We start from the raw sequence: 19,501 nt of genomic DNA on the forward strand, positions 1-19,501 counted from the left end.
ATTATCGGGGATTGCTCACCGTTAATTGATCTTTTCAAGAATTTTCCCTCGAGTCAAAGAAAAAAGAAAAGTAAGATCGATAGATTAAATCGAAAGTAAAAAAAAATATATATATATATATATTTTTCCTTTAATCCTATTTCTATAGAGATGTACTTTTTATATTTTTAAATATTTAATTTTCCTATAATTTCTTTTTTATTTACTCTCCCTTTCCTTTATCAGGGTATAATATATAAATCGATAAAATTACGCTACGCGATTCTCGTTGAGATTTGTCGTGAGATTTTTTTTAGGTTAGGTTATTCTTTTTTTAGGTTAGGTTATTTCTTTCTTCCTTTTTCTTTCCTATTTCTTTTTCAAATTCTCGTACGTACGTACGTATCGGTTTTCAATCCCTCGAGAAGTGTTTTTATTTGTTCGTTATCGATCATTTCGCGAGTATACTGATCATTCCTATGAAAAGGGACTTTTCTTTCAAGGTATATGCGCGTGTATATGTAGGTTTTCTTTTTCCCTTTTTTTTTTCTTCTTCTTCTACTTCTTTCTTTTTTTTCTTTCTTTCTCTTTCCAGTTGGTAAAAATTGTACGCCTTTATATGTTCGCGAAAAGAGAAAAGAAATAAATGAAATGAAATGAAATGAAATGAAATGAAAAGAAAAGAAGAGAAAAGAAAAACAAAAAGAGAGAAAAAAATCTCTGGCACGTTTGAAAAATATCAAGCGAGGTGTCGTTTATAATGTATTCGCTGTTTTGCGATGAAACCTGCTACGAACTCGAGATTATGTTAGTTTTGGCCCCCTCTCCTTCCCTTCAGATTCGAGAAAATGAAAGAAACGATTTGTTTCTGTGTGACTTTTGGTCAGAAATAATATATATATTTTATTTTCTCTCGTTTATGGAATATACTTCCCAACGTTATTACTTTTTGGGTCTACTTTTACCATGAAACAAATTTCCCATTTGTTCTCGCAAATAATAATTCCGGGTAGCATGGTCGAGGATTCTTTTTGTTGTTGTTGTTGGTGTTGTTGTTTACAATTCAGTGGTAGTTTCGACGGGACTTTGTTCGTACAAATAAGTAAAACCGAGATGAGAATAATCCTTCTTTTCTCGGAATGTAACGTTATCGTTGGAAGGACTAGCATTGAGTAAATCACCGGCATGATTGTAAAGAGGATTTAATACGGGTGTGGTGGTATCGTGATTGTTCATGGTGTTGCTGTTACTGCTTGTGTGGTTCTTACGACCTAGAGTTGATCGTCTAAGGGAATGAACGTTACCCTCGGCATGATTCCCAGCGATGCTCGATGCACGAGCCGTTGTTGCAGCTTCTGAGCTCACAGGACTCTGTTGACCTTGAAAAAGTGAAACAAAAAAAAGAAAGAACGAATCGTTTTGCCATTTTACGTGTTACGGGGAAACAACTCCAAAGAGAGAGAGAGATAAGAAACATCGTAACGATATACTTTTTTATTTTCCCATAAAAATGATTTTCTGGAAACGTTGTTTCGATTCAACACGATTCCCTTTGCTATGATGGTAATGTAATAAATCTTTCTATATTGTTTTAAATGATTTAACGAATTAATCGTGTTACAAGAGTATATTATATAATTTTGAAAAAAAATCTCTATAGAATTTTTGTTTGATTTTTTGTTTTGTTTCTCTCAGTGATATCATAAACAATCGCGAATAATCTTGGAATAATTTAATACAAAAAAATGAAATACTCGATTTCGATACGATTTCAAATATAACAAAAAATAATATTAAAATATATCACCCAAGTGAAATAAATAATATGTTATATATATATTATTATTACCAGTACTACCACCGTGGTCTTTGGTAATGTAACTAACGTTGTCCAAACTGAATGCATGATTTTTGTTGCTAAAATCAAGTTGCAAGTCGTTGTAACTGTCGTTGTCATCAACTGGAACGCTCATCTGTAGCACCTGGGTCTCGTATTCCTTTAAATTGGGCTCAACGTAAACAGGATCATAACGTGGTACAACGTACATTCGTTGCATACGTTCCTTGTATGCCTTGTACCTATGATCACACACATTATTATATTCTTTTATATCTATTTATTAAATATATTTATGCAATGTAAATTGTTAATTACGACAACGAGACACATTTCAGTAGAATTACGGAAATATTAATTAACGTTAATCGAATCAAGCCACGCGTTAGTTTTTAAAAAAAAAACAAGAACTAGTTCCCGTAAGATCACTAAAAAAGTCAAACAAACGATGGTTCACAGTTATTAAAATGGATGGATGACCTGTTCGGACAAACCAACAAAAAAAAACACCTCCCTCCCCCCTCCGTGTGTTGTTGACTCCAAAGAGTGGGTTAACAAAAATCCACGACCCGTTTGCAAATAAATATTGTCAATGAGTAAGGTAATAAAGACGATATTAATTAATGTTAATGAATCTAATAATAAAACGAAAAAAAAAAAGAAGAGAAAATATGACGAGTTCCCATGATTATATAATATTCGCATTAACGTGAATAAGCACGAGCACGTTCGTTTGCAAAGATATTTTCTAAGCATGCGTTTCTGTTCTGTTCTGTTCTCGTGGTAATGACAAGGAAAAGTAGGTCGATCGAGTAACAATAACGAAGCATTACGAATGATTTATACGTGGCACTGAACTAACGCAATTGAATGATAAAAAAATAAAAAAAAAAAGAAAAAGAAAAGGTAAGAAAATAAAAAACAAAAACTGGATCAACAGGAATGTGACAGGAGGAGAAGGGGGACGGGGGCGGGGTTATACGGGGAACAAAATAAAGAAAGAAACAGAATGATAGAAATCAAATTACCTGGACCAAGATACGCAAATGTAGATGATTCCAAGTATCGGTATGATGCAGGTAATGATGATAAAAGCATATGGGAATACTTCAACAAAGGAAACAAGGGGATTGGGTTATAGGGAACGAAATAAAGAAAGAAATGAAATTACCTGGACCAAGATACGCAGATGTAGATGATTCCAGCTATTCCAAGTATCAGTATGACGCAGGCAATGATGATAAGAGCATATGGGAATACCTCACCACTGAACGCAACAGCTGTTTGCGTGCGTACCGGCTCAGCGTACATTACTGGCGCGTGTATTTCGATTGCATTAGCTCTAACTAACGTTGACACGTCAAACGTGATGTTCGACGCCGCAGTTCTTTCGACGATCGACCTAAAAAAGTAGGAAAAAGAAAAGAAAAAAAGAAAAAAAAGAAAGAAAAAAAATATGTATATATATTTAGAACGAATCGTTAAATAAATGCATTGCACGTTTTTATCGCGATTGGCTTTACTGGCGATAAATATTCAAGGTCAACCGTAGTCATTACAATCGCAAAGTCTTCCCCCCCACCAACATACAGCACGCTGGTGCTGGTGCCGGTACCGGTGCTGCTAATTATACGATGTATTAAGAAATGATTATACTTTATCGGTGAAAAATAATTTTACGATATTCTTCAAAGTAATATCTGTTACGTAATCGAAAATTACGTCTACGTTATATTCAAGATTTCATTGAATTTGAAAAAAAAAAAAGAAATGATTTTCTTTTAACGGGGGAAAAATGTACCTCTGTATTTTGGAACTATTGCGATCCAATATCAGCTCGGTGTCAGGATCAATCCCATAAAACCAAACGTCCGAGTCTTGCGGATAAGTTTCAACCGTACCATTTTTCGTACGAACTTTTCTAACGGTAATCCTATCGATACCGATCACCAATCCGCTCTTTTCTTCGACTATGTTAGCCATCCTTCTGGAATCCTTTTGAAGTACCTCCGGTGCCGCGTCTTGTACGACCAATATCAAAAGATTTTCTTCGCCAATCAGATTCACTATAACCGGTGCCACGATCGAATTGAAATTAATCGTCGAATTTGGATTGTCGCGTACGCTGACTTTGAATTTGAACGGTAACTCAGACGAGTCTATGTTGTCGAAAGTTGCCGTGGTACGAATTATTCCGGAAAAGGCATCGATCGTGAAATAATTCGAGCCACGTCCCTCGACTATTTTGTACTCCAATTTTCCGTATTTTCCGTTATCCTTGTCGTGAGCTTTCACTTGCAAAACGCCAGAACCGAATTGAACGTTCCTAGGTATCGCGGCGAAGTATCGGCCATTTCTGAGCTTGTTGTCATCCTCCGGGAATATAAACTCAGGTTTGTTGTCATTGACGTCTATTACTTGGATTTTTACCTGTTAACAATAAATAAACATTTGTTTTTTAGATTTTATCACGGCGACTAATACATCAATTGTCGAGAAAAATTCTTTTCCTTCAAAAACAGCATTTATATTTCGTATTTAAAATATATAAACAATTAACTAATCGCTCACCATAGTTGTATTTCGGCCAGAATTCAACAATCCGGACAACGATTCGAGCCTAATTTTGATCTGATAAAATTCAGTAGTCTCATAATCCAAAGCACCCTTTTTCAATTTAAGCGCACAGTTACGTTCCTCCGTGACACTGGCCTCGAACAAATCATTCTCATTTCCGCTGTACAACTCGCACTTCAAGGGTGTCGAATCATGAGCGTGACTGTTGATGATCGTAATTATCTTGATCAATGTCCCGTCAGTTGCATCTTCCGGCACCTCGACGTTGTAGGAATTCTCGGCAAAACCTAAACCAACTTCTGGCGGAACGGTAGCAACGTGTCGAACAAAAATTGGGACAGTTGTCACGGATGACAATTGAGGCTCCCCCATGTCGTATGCTCGCACGTCAACCTAATTAAAAAGCAACGAATAATAATAATCTTAGAAAATAAATGCTTAATTTCGTAGAAAATAAAAACTGACTACGTGCAAAACCATGAATATTTATTAAAAAAAAAAAAAGAAAACAAAACATTAATACCTGATACTCAGTGTCGGTTTCTTTTCTAAGATCATCTCGAATTCTAATAACACCGGTGTCAGGATCTATGACAAAGTATTTGTTCGCAATACCACGTCCGATGATTTCGTACCTCACCTAAAGAAAGTTGATTTCGAGTCAAGATAATTCGATTATCTATTTATCTTACGCTTATCACCACGCGTACTTTCATTAATTTAATTACCTGATTTCCTGGCGCAGTTCCGTCGGAATCTGTAGCAACAAGATTGATAACCGTCGTTCCTATAGGTGAATCGTCGTCAAGAGTAATGGGTCTAGGTACCATGGTAAAGATTGGTGGTATATCGTTAACATCCTATCAAATCCGTTAAATATCTAATATTAATACTTTTCTTTTCTCTCCAATATTCGGATTAATTTTTCAATTATTTTAACATGCACGAATTTATTATTCATTTTTACCAATAATTAAATCAAATAAATCGTATAATATAATTTTGTAATTACACGTATACGCGTATATGTGTGCATGTGTGTTTGTGAACTTTACCGATAGAATGATTTCTCAAGTATCTTCTACACTTTAACAGTTAAAATCAATACCTGAACATTGACGACAACCCTTGTTGTTGAACCAGGAAGATCACTCGTGTTCTCAACAGTACCAATAATAAGAATGTGTTGGTTTTCTCTTTCATAATCTAAACCCCGAATAGTTTGTATAACTCCACTTTTCGGATCTATAGCAAATAGTTCAGTGTCCCCTTGTTTGATCGTATACGTGATTTGTTTCTTAGTGTCCGGATCATCGGCCTGAAATTAATTACGTTAGCCTTCTTAGATCAGAACAAAATTCTTCTGATCCACTCGTTGAAGCAGCTTTCATATTTTTAATGTCTACGCACATATTTTCTTTTTTTTTATTGTATATTATTTTTTGTATTTAGCAAAAAATAAATTGAGATCATGAACACACTCACCATAACTTGGATCACCATGTAATCTGGAACATTTTCCTTAACACGAGCTTCATAGCTACTCTGACGAAAGATTGGAACTTCATCCTCAACGTCAATCACTTTGACGGTTACCGTTGCTGTTGCCAACCGATAATCAGGTGCACCGTCTCTCGCAGTAACCACGAATTTATATTCCTAAGTTAGATAATATAAATATTCAATGGAATCATTCGATTGTATAAAGAAAATAATTGTTAGAGTAAGCAAGAGAGAGAAGATGTTCTTTTTTTTTTATATTATATTATCCTATACTTATAGACAAACTTGTTAAAAAATTTGTAATAAATTATATATCGACACAAAATAATGAAATATATTTACAAATAATCGTTTGGACGAAATAATATTAATATTTGACTGTTTTCAAATAATTTATACTGTTACGATATTAAAAATGAATAATAATCGTTATACTCATAGAATAATATAAAAACGAGAATTATTTCATAAACAAATTAGACAAAAAGGAGGAGAAAAATATAAAAATAATTGGATAAGATCAATCGAGTGTTGGTAAAGTAAGGTAGGATGCACTCGGTTGAATTTAACGTTGATTCAGACGATAAAATTCTTGATTGTTCGTAGAATCGGATAAGAGAGAGAGAGAAAGAGAAAGAGAGAGTATGCGAATAATACAGTTCCCACAATATTCCTTTAGAAACAATAGGAATATCCAGGTGTAACGAGTAACTAAGTTTTAGTTAGCTAGTAACGTTTAGGTATTCGTTTACAACCTGGTACACATTAAACGTATTTCATTTTCTTTCTTCAATTGGGTTATTCGGCAGTAGGATTTTTCAACGGGACATTTTCCTAAAATGATCATTTCTACCGCCACAGTTGATACGATACTCGAAATGTGATATTCTACCATGGGAATAAAATTTTTCTAAACTCGAATTGACGCGAAAAAAACCGAAGTAGATTTTCAAAACGTTTCGACTCGATGCCAATTCCAAGGAAAAAGTTTGAAACATCGACAAGGAACTGGAGAAGAATAGTTTTGGAGATTTTTTTTTTTTCTTCTTTTTTCTCTTGAAATTTATTCTAATACTTTTGCCAAACAAGTTCGAGTTCTTTCGAAAGTAACTTTTAAATAATGGAAATAAAAATTACGCTTCTTGGAGAGTTTCCCCCCACCCCCACCCCCCCAAAAAAAAAACAACCTTTTCTCTCATTCCCTTACTTTCCTTCATTGTTTCTTTATTCCAACTTTGAAGTTTATGTTTAATATTATATCTTATTGCAAAAGGGTTTTAATTAAAATACTTTTAATTAGCTCGAATTAAGAATCCAAGAATAGTAATAACCATTTCGTAAAGCTTTTGTAATCATAGATATTAACAATTATTCCATTTGAAGTTAACTCAATTCGTTAATATTCGCAAAAGGTAATAATAATTAACGAACCTCTCGTTAAAGGTTGCATCAAACAATTCAATACCGTTAAAATGGACGATTAAACGGTTTTAAATCTCGTTAATTGTTGCTCAAAACGTTTACTTCACGTTTCTAATCTTTCATGTAAATCGAACAGAAAATTCGTTCATTTAACAAGTCTTATTACGAAATTAGAAGAGAATTAATGAAAAATTTCAATTAAATTACAAATTCAAATACAAAATGTATATATATAAAAATACTGATCGTTATTTATTCATACTTACGTCATTCTGTTCGTAATCTAAAACAATTTTCGTCAGGACGTCGCCGGTTTCAGGATCAACCATGAATGGAATATCGTCTGGTGCGAAATAAGTAATTTCCGCATTGATACCCTCATCAGCATCCTCGGCATGCACCCGACCTATCAATTTACGTGCCTCACCTTCTTTCACGGAAAATTGATAAGGCAACTCAACGAATTCTGGATTCTTGTCATTGATATCAGTGACCTTGATATTGACGGTGGCCGTACTGGAAAGTCCACCAGTGTCCTCGGCTTTAATTAACTAATTCAAAACACGAAACAACAAATAATTATAATTAAGGTATTAATTTTATATATATATATATATTTTTTTTTATTAATAACAATAAGATAAAGATTTCAAACTTACCAATTGATAACGAGTTAAATCTTCCCTATCCAATTTTCTAATGACAGTTATAATACCAGACTTGGCGCCAATAGCAAACTGTCTCAGATCATTACCCGAAACAATGGAATAAGAAACGGGATCGTTTTCCGGGTCAACGGCCTTTCAAATTATACGAATCTCGTGAATGACTACTTACTATATTATTATTATCATTTTACTTTTGTTGAAAAATTCTTGGATGATAGATAAACAACTTACAGTGATCGTGGCTACGGTTGAATTGATAGATGCACCTTCGCTAACTTGTACTTCGTAGACTGGTTGTTGAAATACTGGACTCCTAGTGTTAGGTCCAGGAATAACATTTACCTCTACTATGGTTTGAGAATATTTACCACCTTTGTCGGTAGCCTGCACAGTAATACTGTACTGTTCTCCCGCATTAAGTTTCCTCACGGATTCGATAACTCCTGTTTTAGGATCTATTTTAAACTTGTGTAAACCGTTGTTGGAAACGTGATAAATGCTGTAAGTTATTTCTGCGTTTTCACCCTCGTCGTTGTCCGTTGCCTCGACCTAACGTTTTATTTATTTTCAATTGATACAATAAAACGAAAATAATTGATGAACGAACAAAAACAAATGTAACCAATTTTAAATTTGATTTTATTTCCGTTGAAAATAACAAAACACAATACCTTGGTAACTTCTCGTCTGGTTTCCCCGGCCTGTACCGAAATCGGTGCCGTCATCGGAAGATGTGGTGCATTGTCGTTAACATCGTTCAAGGTCACGACAAATGAAAGCGGCGCGGATGCAGCCATCCCCGTTTTTTCTCTCGCGACAACTTGAAACCGGAAACGACCAGGATTCGGTGGATCCCGATCCAAATTTTCTTCGTTTACGATCAACACGCCGGACGGATCGATTGAAAAATAACTCGTCGTTAATTCGAAAGTGTACGCTGGTTTTGGATCGTCGGCACCCTGCAACATAGATAAAACAAAATATTCTTTATTTTAGTATCCAATAAAACTCCGAGATATTAAACTGATTGACAAAAATGACGATGATGAACTAGCATTCGCGCAACAAAAATTTTCAAATTAAATAGTAATTATTAATATTTGTGTGTAGGGATAGAAATTTGATGCAGATTGAATTTACATTATAAATAATAATTTTACACGCGCATCTCAGCGAATTATGCGAATTAAATCTCTAGTATAGTATAGTATATATATATATACAATCTAATTATAACGCATGAATAAACTATCCTATTATAATAACTTAGAATTTTGAAACATATTAGAATATATTACATTTCCATTTCTGACGACATCATTTGGACGACATTAACCACTCCATTTTAAATTCCCGACACGAGCATGATTATAGCGTATCTCGCTACAAACACGCGGAATAATACCGATAGTCCGTGTTCTGCATTTCTAGAACACGACTATCATATATTATCGAGAATATCGTCGTATAGGACACAAGAGGACAACACCGGGAATGAAAATGGCCAAGTTATTCGACGGTTGGTTGGGTTCTTCACGGTAACTTCCTTGAAAATGTATCCATTAGTTACTAAACCAAACGAGAGGAAAGAGGGAGATAAAAAAAAAAATGAAAAAAGCAGATAGAAGAAGAATCTTGGAAATTCGAGGGAAAGGGGGGAGGGGACTGAGGGGACTGGGGGGGGGGGGTTGCCGGGTTAGCTAAAGCTGTAACATTTCGTAGACGTAATTTCCGTAAGTAAGACTTTAACTGTGTTGTTCGTATATTTACAAACTGCATTTCTTGAGGCCGCAATTCTCGAAAGCAAAATAGTCTTAAATTCCCCCCCCCCACCCTCTTATCCCACCCAACCCTTCTTCCTCGAATTCTATCGATGTTTGGCACAACGGGATACATAGAACTAGTTGAAGAACTCGTTAACCCACATGCAAAAGGGAACGGGATACACTTTCTTTCAACCCCCAAACCCCACTTGAATCTTCCAAACTTTCGTGGTAAAATTTATCAACGATTTTACATCGAACTTTTCGAAGCAGTTTAGTCAGTTTTTTGTAATCTCTCAATTAGATTCTTATTCGATCAATTATCGATGAGTTTAACGCATTTATCTTTGAATATGTATTTCACATGCGGGCTCCGAAATTATTTATAATTTAATAATCAGAATAAATGTTTTTTAGCTTGGAAAACAATCAGGTGTATTATAGATAATTTTTTTTTGTTATAAAAAAAAATAATAATTGACGATAATAGTGATTGTAATGTTATATTATATTCTTATGAAATTTTGTAGCAAGAAAAAGTGGCCACTATAGTGGCGTCCCAATAAGTCATTCTGTGATACAAAGAGCCACTAAAATGGCATCACAATAATTCTGTGATACAAAGAGCCAATAAAATGACATTCCAATAATTCTGTGATACGAAAAGCTATTAAAATGGCGTTCGAATAAAGTTATATGCGTTGTTCTCAAAAGAAGAGTCGAAGAATTAGAAAGGAGAATCTTTTAGCAGAGCTATGAACGTGTCGCTCTAATTACAAAACATCTCATTTTACGTCACAACTATAAATTACATATGTAGTATCTGGGAAACGTTCTCGTTCGAATGGGATCGTTCGCAGAAAGATATACACGGAGTTTCTCAAAGTTTTCGAAGAAACAATCGTAATGAACGTGTAAGTGTATACAACACGGCTCGGTAAATTGAAATAAAATGATGATTATGATGATGATGATGATGATTACTCAAGCATAGTTTTCAGGATTTACTTTCACTTTTTTCCTAATTGTAAGATCGTCATAAAGTTTTAACACGACAACATTATTCTCGTTTTAACTCGCCAATAATTAAACGCCATTAAAATGGCGTAATAATCCCTGTAAATCATTAAACGTAGAACAAATAGTACCACTATAGTGGCTTTACGAAGAAAATCATATTTCTATAACGCGTATCATCGCAAATTTTCATTGTTTCGATATTTATCCGACGTTTGATATTAAATAAATCGACAAATCAATTATCATTTCTTTAAATAACAAAAAAGAAGAAGAAAAAAAAGAGATGTATCTTTCTATATGCATTTTTATCTGATTTTCTTGAATGACGAGGAATGAGAGGGAAAAAAAGAGTAGAAAAGAAATCAAAAATCCAAAAAACATATTAAACGACAGCTACTTCACGGCTCGTTGCATTCTCGTTTGCAAACTAAGGAGAAAATAAGAAAGAGAGAAAGAAAGAAAGAAAGAAAAAGTAAGATAACAGTAATACTAAAACTTACCAGATCTGCATCGGATACGGTGAGTGTTATTGGCTTGGCATTTTTATCGATGACCTTTGTACCCACTGGTGCATTCTCATCGACAAAACCCTCGTTGTTCGAAGCTGTGATCACCGGTGGATTGCTGTCGACCGGTTTAACCGTGATTATCAGCTTCGCTGTGGCAGATCGTTTTGCTTCCGACACCTCAACAGCCTGTCGAAGATGATAATCGATTATTAAAGCATGTAAAACTACTATCATGCTCCCTTATACTGATTCCTTCCTCTCTCTCTCTCTCTCTCTTTCTCTCCCACGCACACAAACACACACTCACACACAGATATTTAACGTTGATTAAATTATATGAAATTTTTATAAAGAAATACGAGATCGTGTGTTCGTTATTTAAAACAACAACAAGAACAAGAACAAAGAAAAATATATATTTAGTATTATCATCATGATTCAATGTATATTTGTTTCTAACCTTGATTATTATGTCGAACTTTTTCGTTACCGATGTATCAACAGCCTTGATCTGCTTTACCGCACCTGTATTCGGATTGATCTCGAAAAAATCACGATAGTTCGATGGATTTCCACTGAGAAATGAATAGTGAATTGGTGCGTTTATGCTATCCATGTCAACCGCTTGAATTTTCTCCGGTGATATGTTCAATATACCCGACAATACTCCACTCGATACCTGACGGAAAAGATTAACATTAAATAACTAGGACATTTATGATAAAACGTCAAAGTTCATTTTACGTATTAAATATATAATATATTATATTTAGATTAAGATTATTTCTCTTAGCATGAAAAAATGAAATATATATGTTATGCACGTGTATAAAAATAATAATGCACCTAATACATAAAATTCTTTTAATTTTTATGCAATTTCTTAAATAAAACTACACTATGAAGATGTAATTATTACAATATATATATGTTATGCATGTGTATAAAGATAATAATGCACCTAATATATAAAATTCTTTTAATTTTTATGCAATTTCTTAAATAAAACTACACTATGAAGATGTAATTATTGCATTATATATATATATATCACAATTTTATTTTAATCCTAAAGTAAAATTAAGTGCATCCACGGTTTAATTTGAATTTCTTCGAGGAAAATAAATCTCTCTTGACAGGATTGAAGAAATAAATAAACAAAAGAGAAAAATATGCTTTTTTTCTTCCCTCCCCTCTCATAGGTAGATCGTTATCAAGATGTATGCGTGTAATACGTACAGATGCCGAGTATTCTGGATTAATGCAGGCGCCATCCAGCAGCATGCAACCTTGGTAGATGAACGATGGATCTTGATCGTCGTCATCTCTGATGTTCACAGTCAAGGTGGTCGTAGACGTGAATCTTTCCGATACGTTCAACGCCCTATCCTGTAAATGCAATCATTTATTATCATGAACTAATATTATATTTGATAATAATCTCGAACATTATTTAATTCGAATATACGGGCAACACTGATTAAAAAATTCAACTAATTTATTTCTATTTATAAATTTGATCTATTCTGTAAATTGTCATCAAAATTATTTTCTAAATTTGAAACAATTATTATATCAGATGATATACGTATCACCATTGGATAAAGTTTTAGTATCTATTTGTATTATGACGATTTAATCGATTAATTATGATAATTTTAATACGTTTAAATGCTTGCTCCTGTAAAACCTATCCTGTAAATGCAATCATTTATTATCACGAACTAATATTATATTTGATAATAATCTCGAACATTATTTAATTCGAATATACGGGGAACACTGATTAAAAAATTCAACTAATTTATTTCTATTTATAAATTTGATCTATTCCGTAAATTGTCATCAAAATTATTTTCTAAATTTGAAACAATTATTATATCAGATGATATACGTATCACCATTGGATAAAGTTTTAATATCTATTTGTACTATGATGATTTAATCGATTAATTATGATAATTTTAATACGTTTAAATGCTTGCTCCTGTAAAACCTATCGATTAATAATTCAAAATTGAACTAATTTATTTCTATTTATAAATTTGATCTATTCTGTAAATTGTCATCAAAATTATTTTCTAAATTTGAAACAATAATTATATCAGATGATATACGTATCACCATTGGATAAAGTTTTAGTATCTATTTGTATTGTGATGATTTAATCGATTAATTATGATAATTTTAATACGTTTAAATGCTTGCTCCTGTAAAACCTATCGATTAATAATTTACAATACTGTAAAAAAAATATTTCATATCCAGTTATACTTGTTACCATTTGTAACTTATGTTAGTCTGTAAGTATTATACGATTAAACCGATTTACATACTGGAAAATGAAAGCCAACGTAATAATATAACTCTAACGCGATAAGAGATAAGCCCCCCACAGTACGCTGTTTGAAATTTATTCTAAACTCGGTTGGTTAAACTTTCTTTTATTTCTTCTTTCTTTTTTTTGCCGTTGTTTCCTTAACAAACCGAGTAACACAGGGGGAGAAGAAGAAGAAAAAAAAAAGGATAACCCCATTTGGATAAAGGAAAAGAAATATATAAAAGGAATGGAACAGCCCATTAAATGTTAGAATTGGTTAACGAATTAACATATCTTAACATACGATTTTCAATGGAAAATCTTTTTTTTTCTCTCGTTCTCTCTACTTCTCATTCATTCTCTTTTTGTTTGTTTGTTTCTTGTTTTCTTTTTTTTTTTCTTGCATGGATATTGCACCCAGGTAAAGTAAAGGTAAAAGAGAGGAAGAGAGAAGATGATGGGTGTTTCAGGGACTTTCTAAAATCTCGTTGGTTGTAACAGAATAAGATCGAAACGTTGTGTTGTATCGTGTCGTTGGTGAATCGAGCCTCCAGACTAAGGATTAAGATTCTCGTGACCCAGAAAACGAGAGCACCGTTGCTCGTTCAAGTAAAATCTCTCTTCCTGAATCTTTCTCTCTCTCTCTCTCTCTCTTACTTGTTACTCTTTCTTTCATTTTTTTTTGTTCAGTTCGCGAACCGGGTGTGGCCCGTTTACCGGTAATCTCGATGCAATTTCCTTTAGCTTACGATTGAAGGATAAATGTAAGATCAAAAATTGTCTATCTGAAACTTCAAATAGTTTTCATTCTCATTTTCATAATATCCCCCCCCCCCTTTTTTTTCTTTCTTCGAGAAAATCATTGTAACTTTTTGGTTTTTGTTCTTTTTTTTTTTTTTTAGAAATATTCATTCGTATAAATTCATTGCTATCATCGAAAATCATTATACACGTTCTTCAACATTTTATTTTTTTCAAGATTTTCTATCAAACACTTAATATCCACACGCTTTTTTTAGAAATATTTGTATTATTAATCGTCGTACATTTTCGATATTAACGATTTGAAATTTCTATTATTAAAATGCAAATCTAGTTTGAGATAAAAGTTAATATTCGTTGAAATATAGTGAAAGGAATGATAGAGAGATAGTAAGACAAAAGTATACTGTTATTCGTTTTATGCATGTAAAGTTGGATTTAACCGAGCGAATCTATCGCAAATAAATTTTCCTTAGAAATCGTTCGACCGAATCCTAAATCCTAAATCTAACATCCGAACTTCCGCGAGCTACGATGCGTTCGTCTCTCAACCAGAAAAACACGGAATCGCTGAGAAACGAAGCGAAATAAAAAAGAAAAAAAACAGAAGAAAAAATAAAGAGAAAGAGAGAGAGAGAGAGAGAGAGAGAGAGTCCTTTTTCAACGTCAAAAAAATATATATCTCGTGATATTAAAACGAGCCTGCGCACCTGCAACAAATCCTTCTCGAATAATCCCAGAGTTATCTACGAGAATCATTTATTTTTAATTCGATTTATAAACTCACGACTATAAAATATATTCGAAGATTTTACTGAGACGATGAACCATCACATTTCTGGTGGTTTGGTTTTTTATTTCTTTTTTTTTTTTTTTTTAAACGATAGAAACAAAATATAAACGTTTAGATTTAAAAAAAAGATTCGAAAGAACGATGATAATATCTCATTTGAAAAAAAAAAATAGAGCTGGTAACCAAAAAAAAAGAAAAAAAAAACACATTAAAAAGCACAAATGCAATTTAATACAATTCGATATAATTTAATGCAACGTGGATAATGGATTATCTCTGATATTCGCTAAAGTTATTTCAAATTGGCCGATGGGGCTGTAATCTTCGATTACGATTCAAGAAGCTCCTCCTATTCCTTCCCCCCAACACCTATTAACTTCTTCCATTATATTTCCCCAGGTCATAAATAAATTTGTAATAATAATCTTATAATTTGTTGTTTTGTATATAAGAGAAAATAAAATAATAAATGAAATTAAATATATTACGTAGAAAATCATATTAAATTTTTATTCTAATTGAATAATAGAATAAATAGAATTAATAGAATTAATAGAATCAATTAGAATAATTATTATTATTATTATTATTTTATTGATAATAATTAATATAAAATATAATATAAATTTAATAAATATAATAAATATAATAAAAATAAAATTTTATTATACATTATTTTGAATAACTATTATTCAATATAAATAAAATATATAGTTATATATTTTATTTATATTGAATCATTTTTTCGGATTTATTCCTCCTTGTAAATTCCCCGAGGAATCATTTAATGACATCCGCCGTTTTATCAACCCGGTTTTTTGATTTGTACCTTTCTTTGATATCGATCTCGTCTCCTGGAGCATTTGCAAACTGGTGCAACCCAACTCAACGTAACGCAAAGCAACCCACCGTCCTCCTGTTGGTAATATTACAACTACTGCTTTACCAAACGCAATCTTGCAATCTTGCAAGCTTGCTGCGCGAAATTGCCTTGCAACGTACGCGTTTCGCTACAATGCGAAATGTGATCTATTACACGACGGGCGCATATAAGTGATGCGTTTCACCTATGTGAATTGTATGCAAGGTTATCATCTATTCTCTTTGTTACGTGCTCTTTGTATATTACGATCATCGATTATAAAATTCTCAATGATACTATGATTCCAAATACAATTAAACACGCGCGCGCGTGTGCGTGTGTGTGTGTGTGTGCGTAGTTTCGTACCCTTATTTTTTATTTTTATATTTTATTTTTCTTTGATGCATTCATTTTATTTCATTTTTTATGCATTTCCTTTTTAAGATCATCGTATAAAAAAATCCAAATATATTCATCCAATCGCATTCGCGATATTTTTGTGTAAGATAAGACAAACACCAAAAGAAAAAAAGAAAAAAGAAATATATATATATGTATAATACTTTACTCGTCCTACTGGAATCATCGTGTTAAACGGGGAAACGTTGCGTGCTCGAGGGCGGTAACCGTGGTCTCGTTTTACCGTTAGAAGTACTTTGAAAGAAAAGAAAAAGAAAAGAAATAGAAAAAAGAAAAAAAACATCTAAGAAACTAAGATGCACGGTGGCAATGACCAAGAATATTACTAGTTATTTCTAAATGAACACGACGAGTTTCGTTAACGTAAAATAAATTAAAAAGTCAAATATGATTGGATAAAGAAACCAATCACCTTTCTCATATTGTCATTTTTATTTTTAAACAAATATTAGGATGCAAATCCGTTATGCAGTTTCAACCAAATCAAACGCACGAACGTTTCGTTCAACTTAATAATAATTTGCGTTATAATTTAAATCCCGATATTTCATAAAGGTATGTGTGTGTGTATGTCTGTGTGTATTTATAAAAAATCTATAAAAAAAAAAAAAGAACCCTATCGAGATTCCGTTGATCGCGTGCCTAAGTTACAAAGTCCACATTCCGTTTATTCACTCACCGTCGTCGGTGTGGTAGAACTCGGTAGCACCATAAGAACTTCTGATAGTGGTAGCAGCACCAGAGGCTCTTATTAAAAGCTCGAATACCATGAACACTTTCACCGGATTAAAGGAGTTCCCATTGTCGTGGGTCTCCAGTCAACTCAAACCACGCACACAATATATTTCTTCTACTGAACTCGAGAGACCTTTATTATCTTTCTCTTTTCAATTTTTTTTTCGGCTATTTTATACTTCAATGTACCACCCTATTCTTTTCTTTTCTTTTTTAAACGGTGGAAAAAGATAAATTACATTATTTCATTCGGGTATACGTAGATTATCGATCGTACGAACAAAATTATGTATGTAAAATGTATTTATTTATATATATATATATATACGTGTGTGTGTGTATGTAAAATTTATTAGGTTACTCGGACGAGTTTTTATTCGTTTTTGAACAACTTCATTTACATTTGAAATATATATATATATATATATATATATTCTTTTTTATTTGTGATCCTAAAAAAAGTAATAGGAATTATTTAAATATTTAATCTTTTAATTACTGCACGAGTATTTATCAGAATCGTATGAAATTATTGTAGCATTCTAATTTGTTTTTAATGGTGACGAATGCCATTATAATGGCGTGACGTTTATAAAAAGATGATATCCGTGAAAGCCATTATAGTGGCGTTTAGTATTTCAGAAATGATTAATAAAACCGTGCGTGCTCGTTGGTATGGCAAGAAAATTTATTATTGTTGACAACTGCACAACAACCGTGAAATCTTTTTATATAGAACAAAATAAATATTAATAATTACATACTGTCCGATAAATCGGTTTACAATTTCAATCCAATAAACTTACTGTAAATATTCCTTTTCTATTTATTAGAAAGATAGAAGAAACATGGCTGGCGAGAAGGAATTTCTCCTTTAAAGTAAATTTACCGGAAACGTAACAACGCGTCTTTGATAGAAGCGCACACCTTGCGCACGCACGTGTCTCCTTTTTCTACGATTAAACTGATAAGATCGTTGGCATCGAATCGCAGTTCCATGTAATCTTACACCTCCTTTTATTCTTATTCTTCTTCTTCTAACCCTTCATCTACCTACACACACACGTAAAATCTTCCGAGACTCTCGAATAAATAAAAGAAAACTAAACGGGGAAAGAATTGGTGGCTGGATATTTGCAAGACTGTTGTCACGTTCGAAAACCATTTTCATTTTTCATTGCTTTATTTTCCAGAGCTCTGTAATGTTTAACACAGTATTCTAAATTTATCCAAGTTGATCGGCTATCTTTAATAATATCAAAGTAGAGTTGCTCGAACGCGGAAGAAAACGATCGGTAATCATCCTTTCGAGACGGCACGCAATTGAAACCGTGACGATCAAGAAAATCGACTTTGCTTTTGCGAATAAGTTTCACTCAATGATACAACAACTCTCTTTCCAAGTATCTATTATAAGATATATAATAACATAGATCTTTTTAAAACAATAATTGCATTCTTTTCATGATAATACCGATAATTGTTTTTTTCTTTTCCTTTTTTTCTTTACAATTATTCCTTCGAATTTTTCTAATCGATGATTTGAAACTGAAATATTTTGAAAATAATTTGATCTAACTAATATATTTTCATATTTATTAGCGAAATATTATAATTAGAAAGTGTATGATAATTATCTTTAAAAAAAGGTCAATTTTTTCGATAACTTTTCATTCGAATCGAAACAATCCAAATTTCAAATCACTTAAATAACTTCAATTCATATACAACACGAAACTTATTAATATTTAATATTATTAATTATCAAATTTATATATTTATATATTTATATATATACAAATTTGTTGTATATTTTAATATAAATATTCTAAAAAGATTGAAAAAGAAAAGAAGAAAACGTACAAACATAACCTATAATTTCTATCCCGTAAGCGTTACAGAAAACGTGTGTTTAATTTTGTATCAAGCTAATAGCTCTCGGACAGGTTAACCGGTGGAAGTTAAACCATGGGGTTTAAGCACGCAAGGGGAGAAACCATCAGGAGTAGTAGGAAGGATATGTTAATGGCGAATATGGTGCGAAATCGGAGACTCGTTGAGGTGACTCATCGGACTTTGTCCTGTCCCCGGTTTTGCAGCACTGCCCACACGTTTGACCAACCAACAACGACCATTATTCTTCTTCTTCCTTCCTTCCTTTTTCCTTTTCCTTTTCCATCGCCACCTCTTCGTCCTTCTCATTTGATCCCCCCCCCCCACTTCCCCAGCCTTCTCAGACCCCTACTTTTCATCGTCTTCTGTACTTCTCATACATTTAGCAAAGATATACAACACGATTCTTCTAACAATTGACAATTTAACATAGAATTA

General features: G+C 32.8%; 1 protein-coding gene across 2 annotated transcripts in view; it reads right to left on the bottom strand.

Moving 5' to 3' along the window:
• Nucleotides 1-355: 355 nt before the first annotated feature.
• LOC122513674 (cadherin-99C) overlaps nt 356-19,501 on the bottom strand; it is a 63,150-nt gene continuing 44,004 nt past the window's right edge. For both annotated transcript variants that reach the window (XM_043630090.1, XM_043630089.1), the window contains exons 7-22: nt 12,518-12,667; nt 11,739-11,957; nt 11,270-11,464; nt 8,658-8,945; nt 8,218-8,535; nt 7,978-8,118; nt 7,585-7,869; nt 5,879-6,052; nt 5,502-5,711; nt 5,122-5,253; nt 4,917-5,033; nt 4,388-4,786; nt 3,618-4,246; nt 2,988-3,218; nt 1,829-2,058; nt 356-1,358 (exon numbers count right to left, since the gene is read on the bottom strand). In XM_043630090.1, the coding sequence (XP_043486025.1) occupies nt 1,036-1,358; nt 1,829-2,058; nt 2,988-3,218; nt 3,618-4,246; nt 4,388-4,786; nt 4,917-5,033; nt 5,122-5,253; nt 5,502-5,711; nt 5,879-6,052; nt 7,585-7,869; nt 7,978-8,118; nt 8,218-8,535; nt 8,658-8,945; nt 11,270-11,464; nt 11,739-11,957; nt 12,518-12,667 (4,041 nt within the window). In that variant the 3' untranslated portion in view covers nt 356-1,035. The remainder of the gene's footprint in view (nt 1,359-1,828; nt 2,059-2,987; nt 3,219-3,617; nt 4,247-4,387; nt 4,787-4,916; nt 5,034-5,121; nt 5,254-5,501; nt 5,712-5,878; nt 6,053-7,584; nt 7,870-7,977; nt 8,119-8,217; nt 8,536-8,657; nt 8,946-11,269; nt 11,465-11,738; nt 11,958-12,517; nt 12,668-19,501) is intronic.

Source organism: Polistes fuscatus, unplaced genomic scaffold, assembly GCF_010416935.1.
Source record: "Polistes fuscatus isolate 324 unplaced genomic scaffold, CU_Pfus_HIC Scaffold13, whole genome shotgun sequence".
Classification (NCBI taxonomy): domain Eukaryota; kingdom Metazoa; phylum Arthropoda; class Insecta; order Hymenoptera; family Vespidae; genus Polistes; species Polistes fuscatus.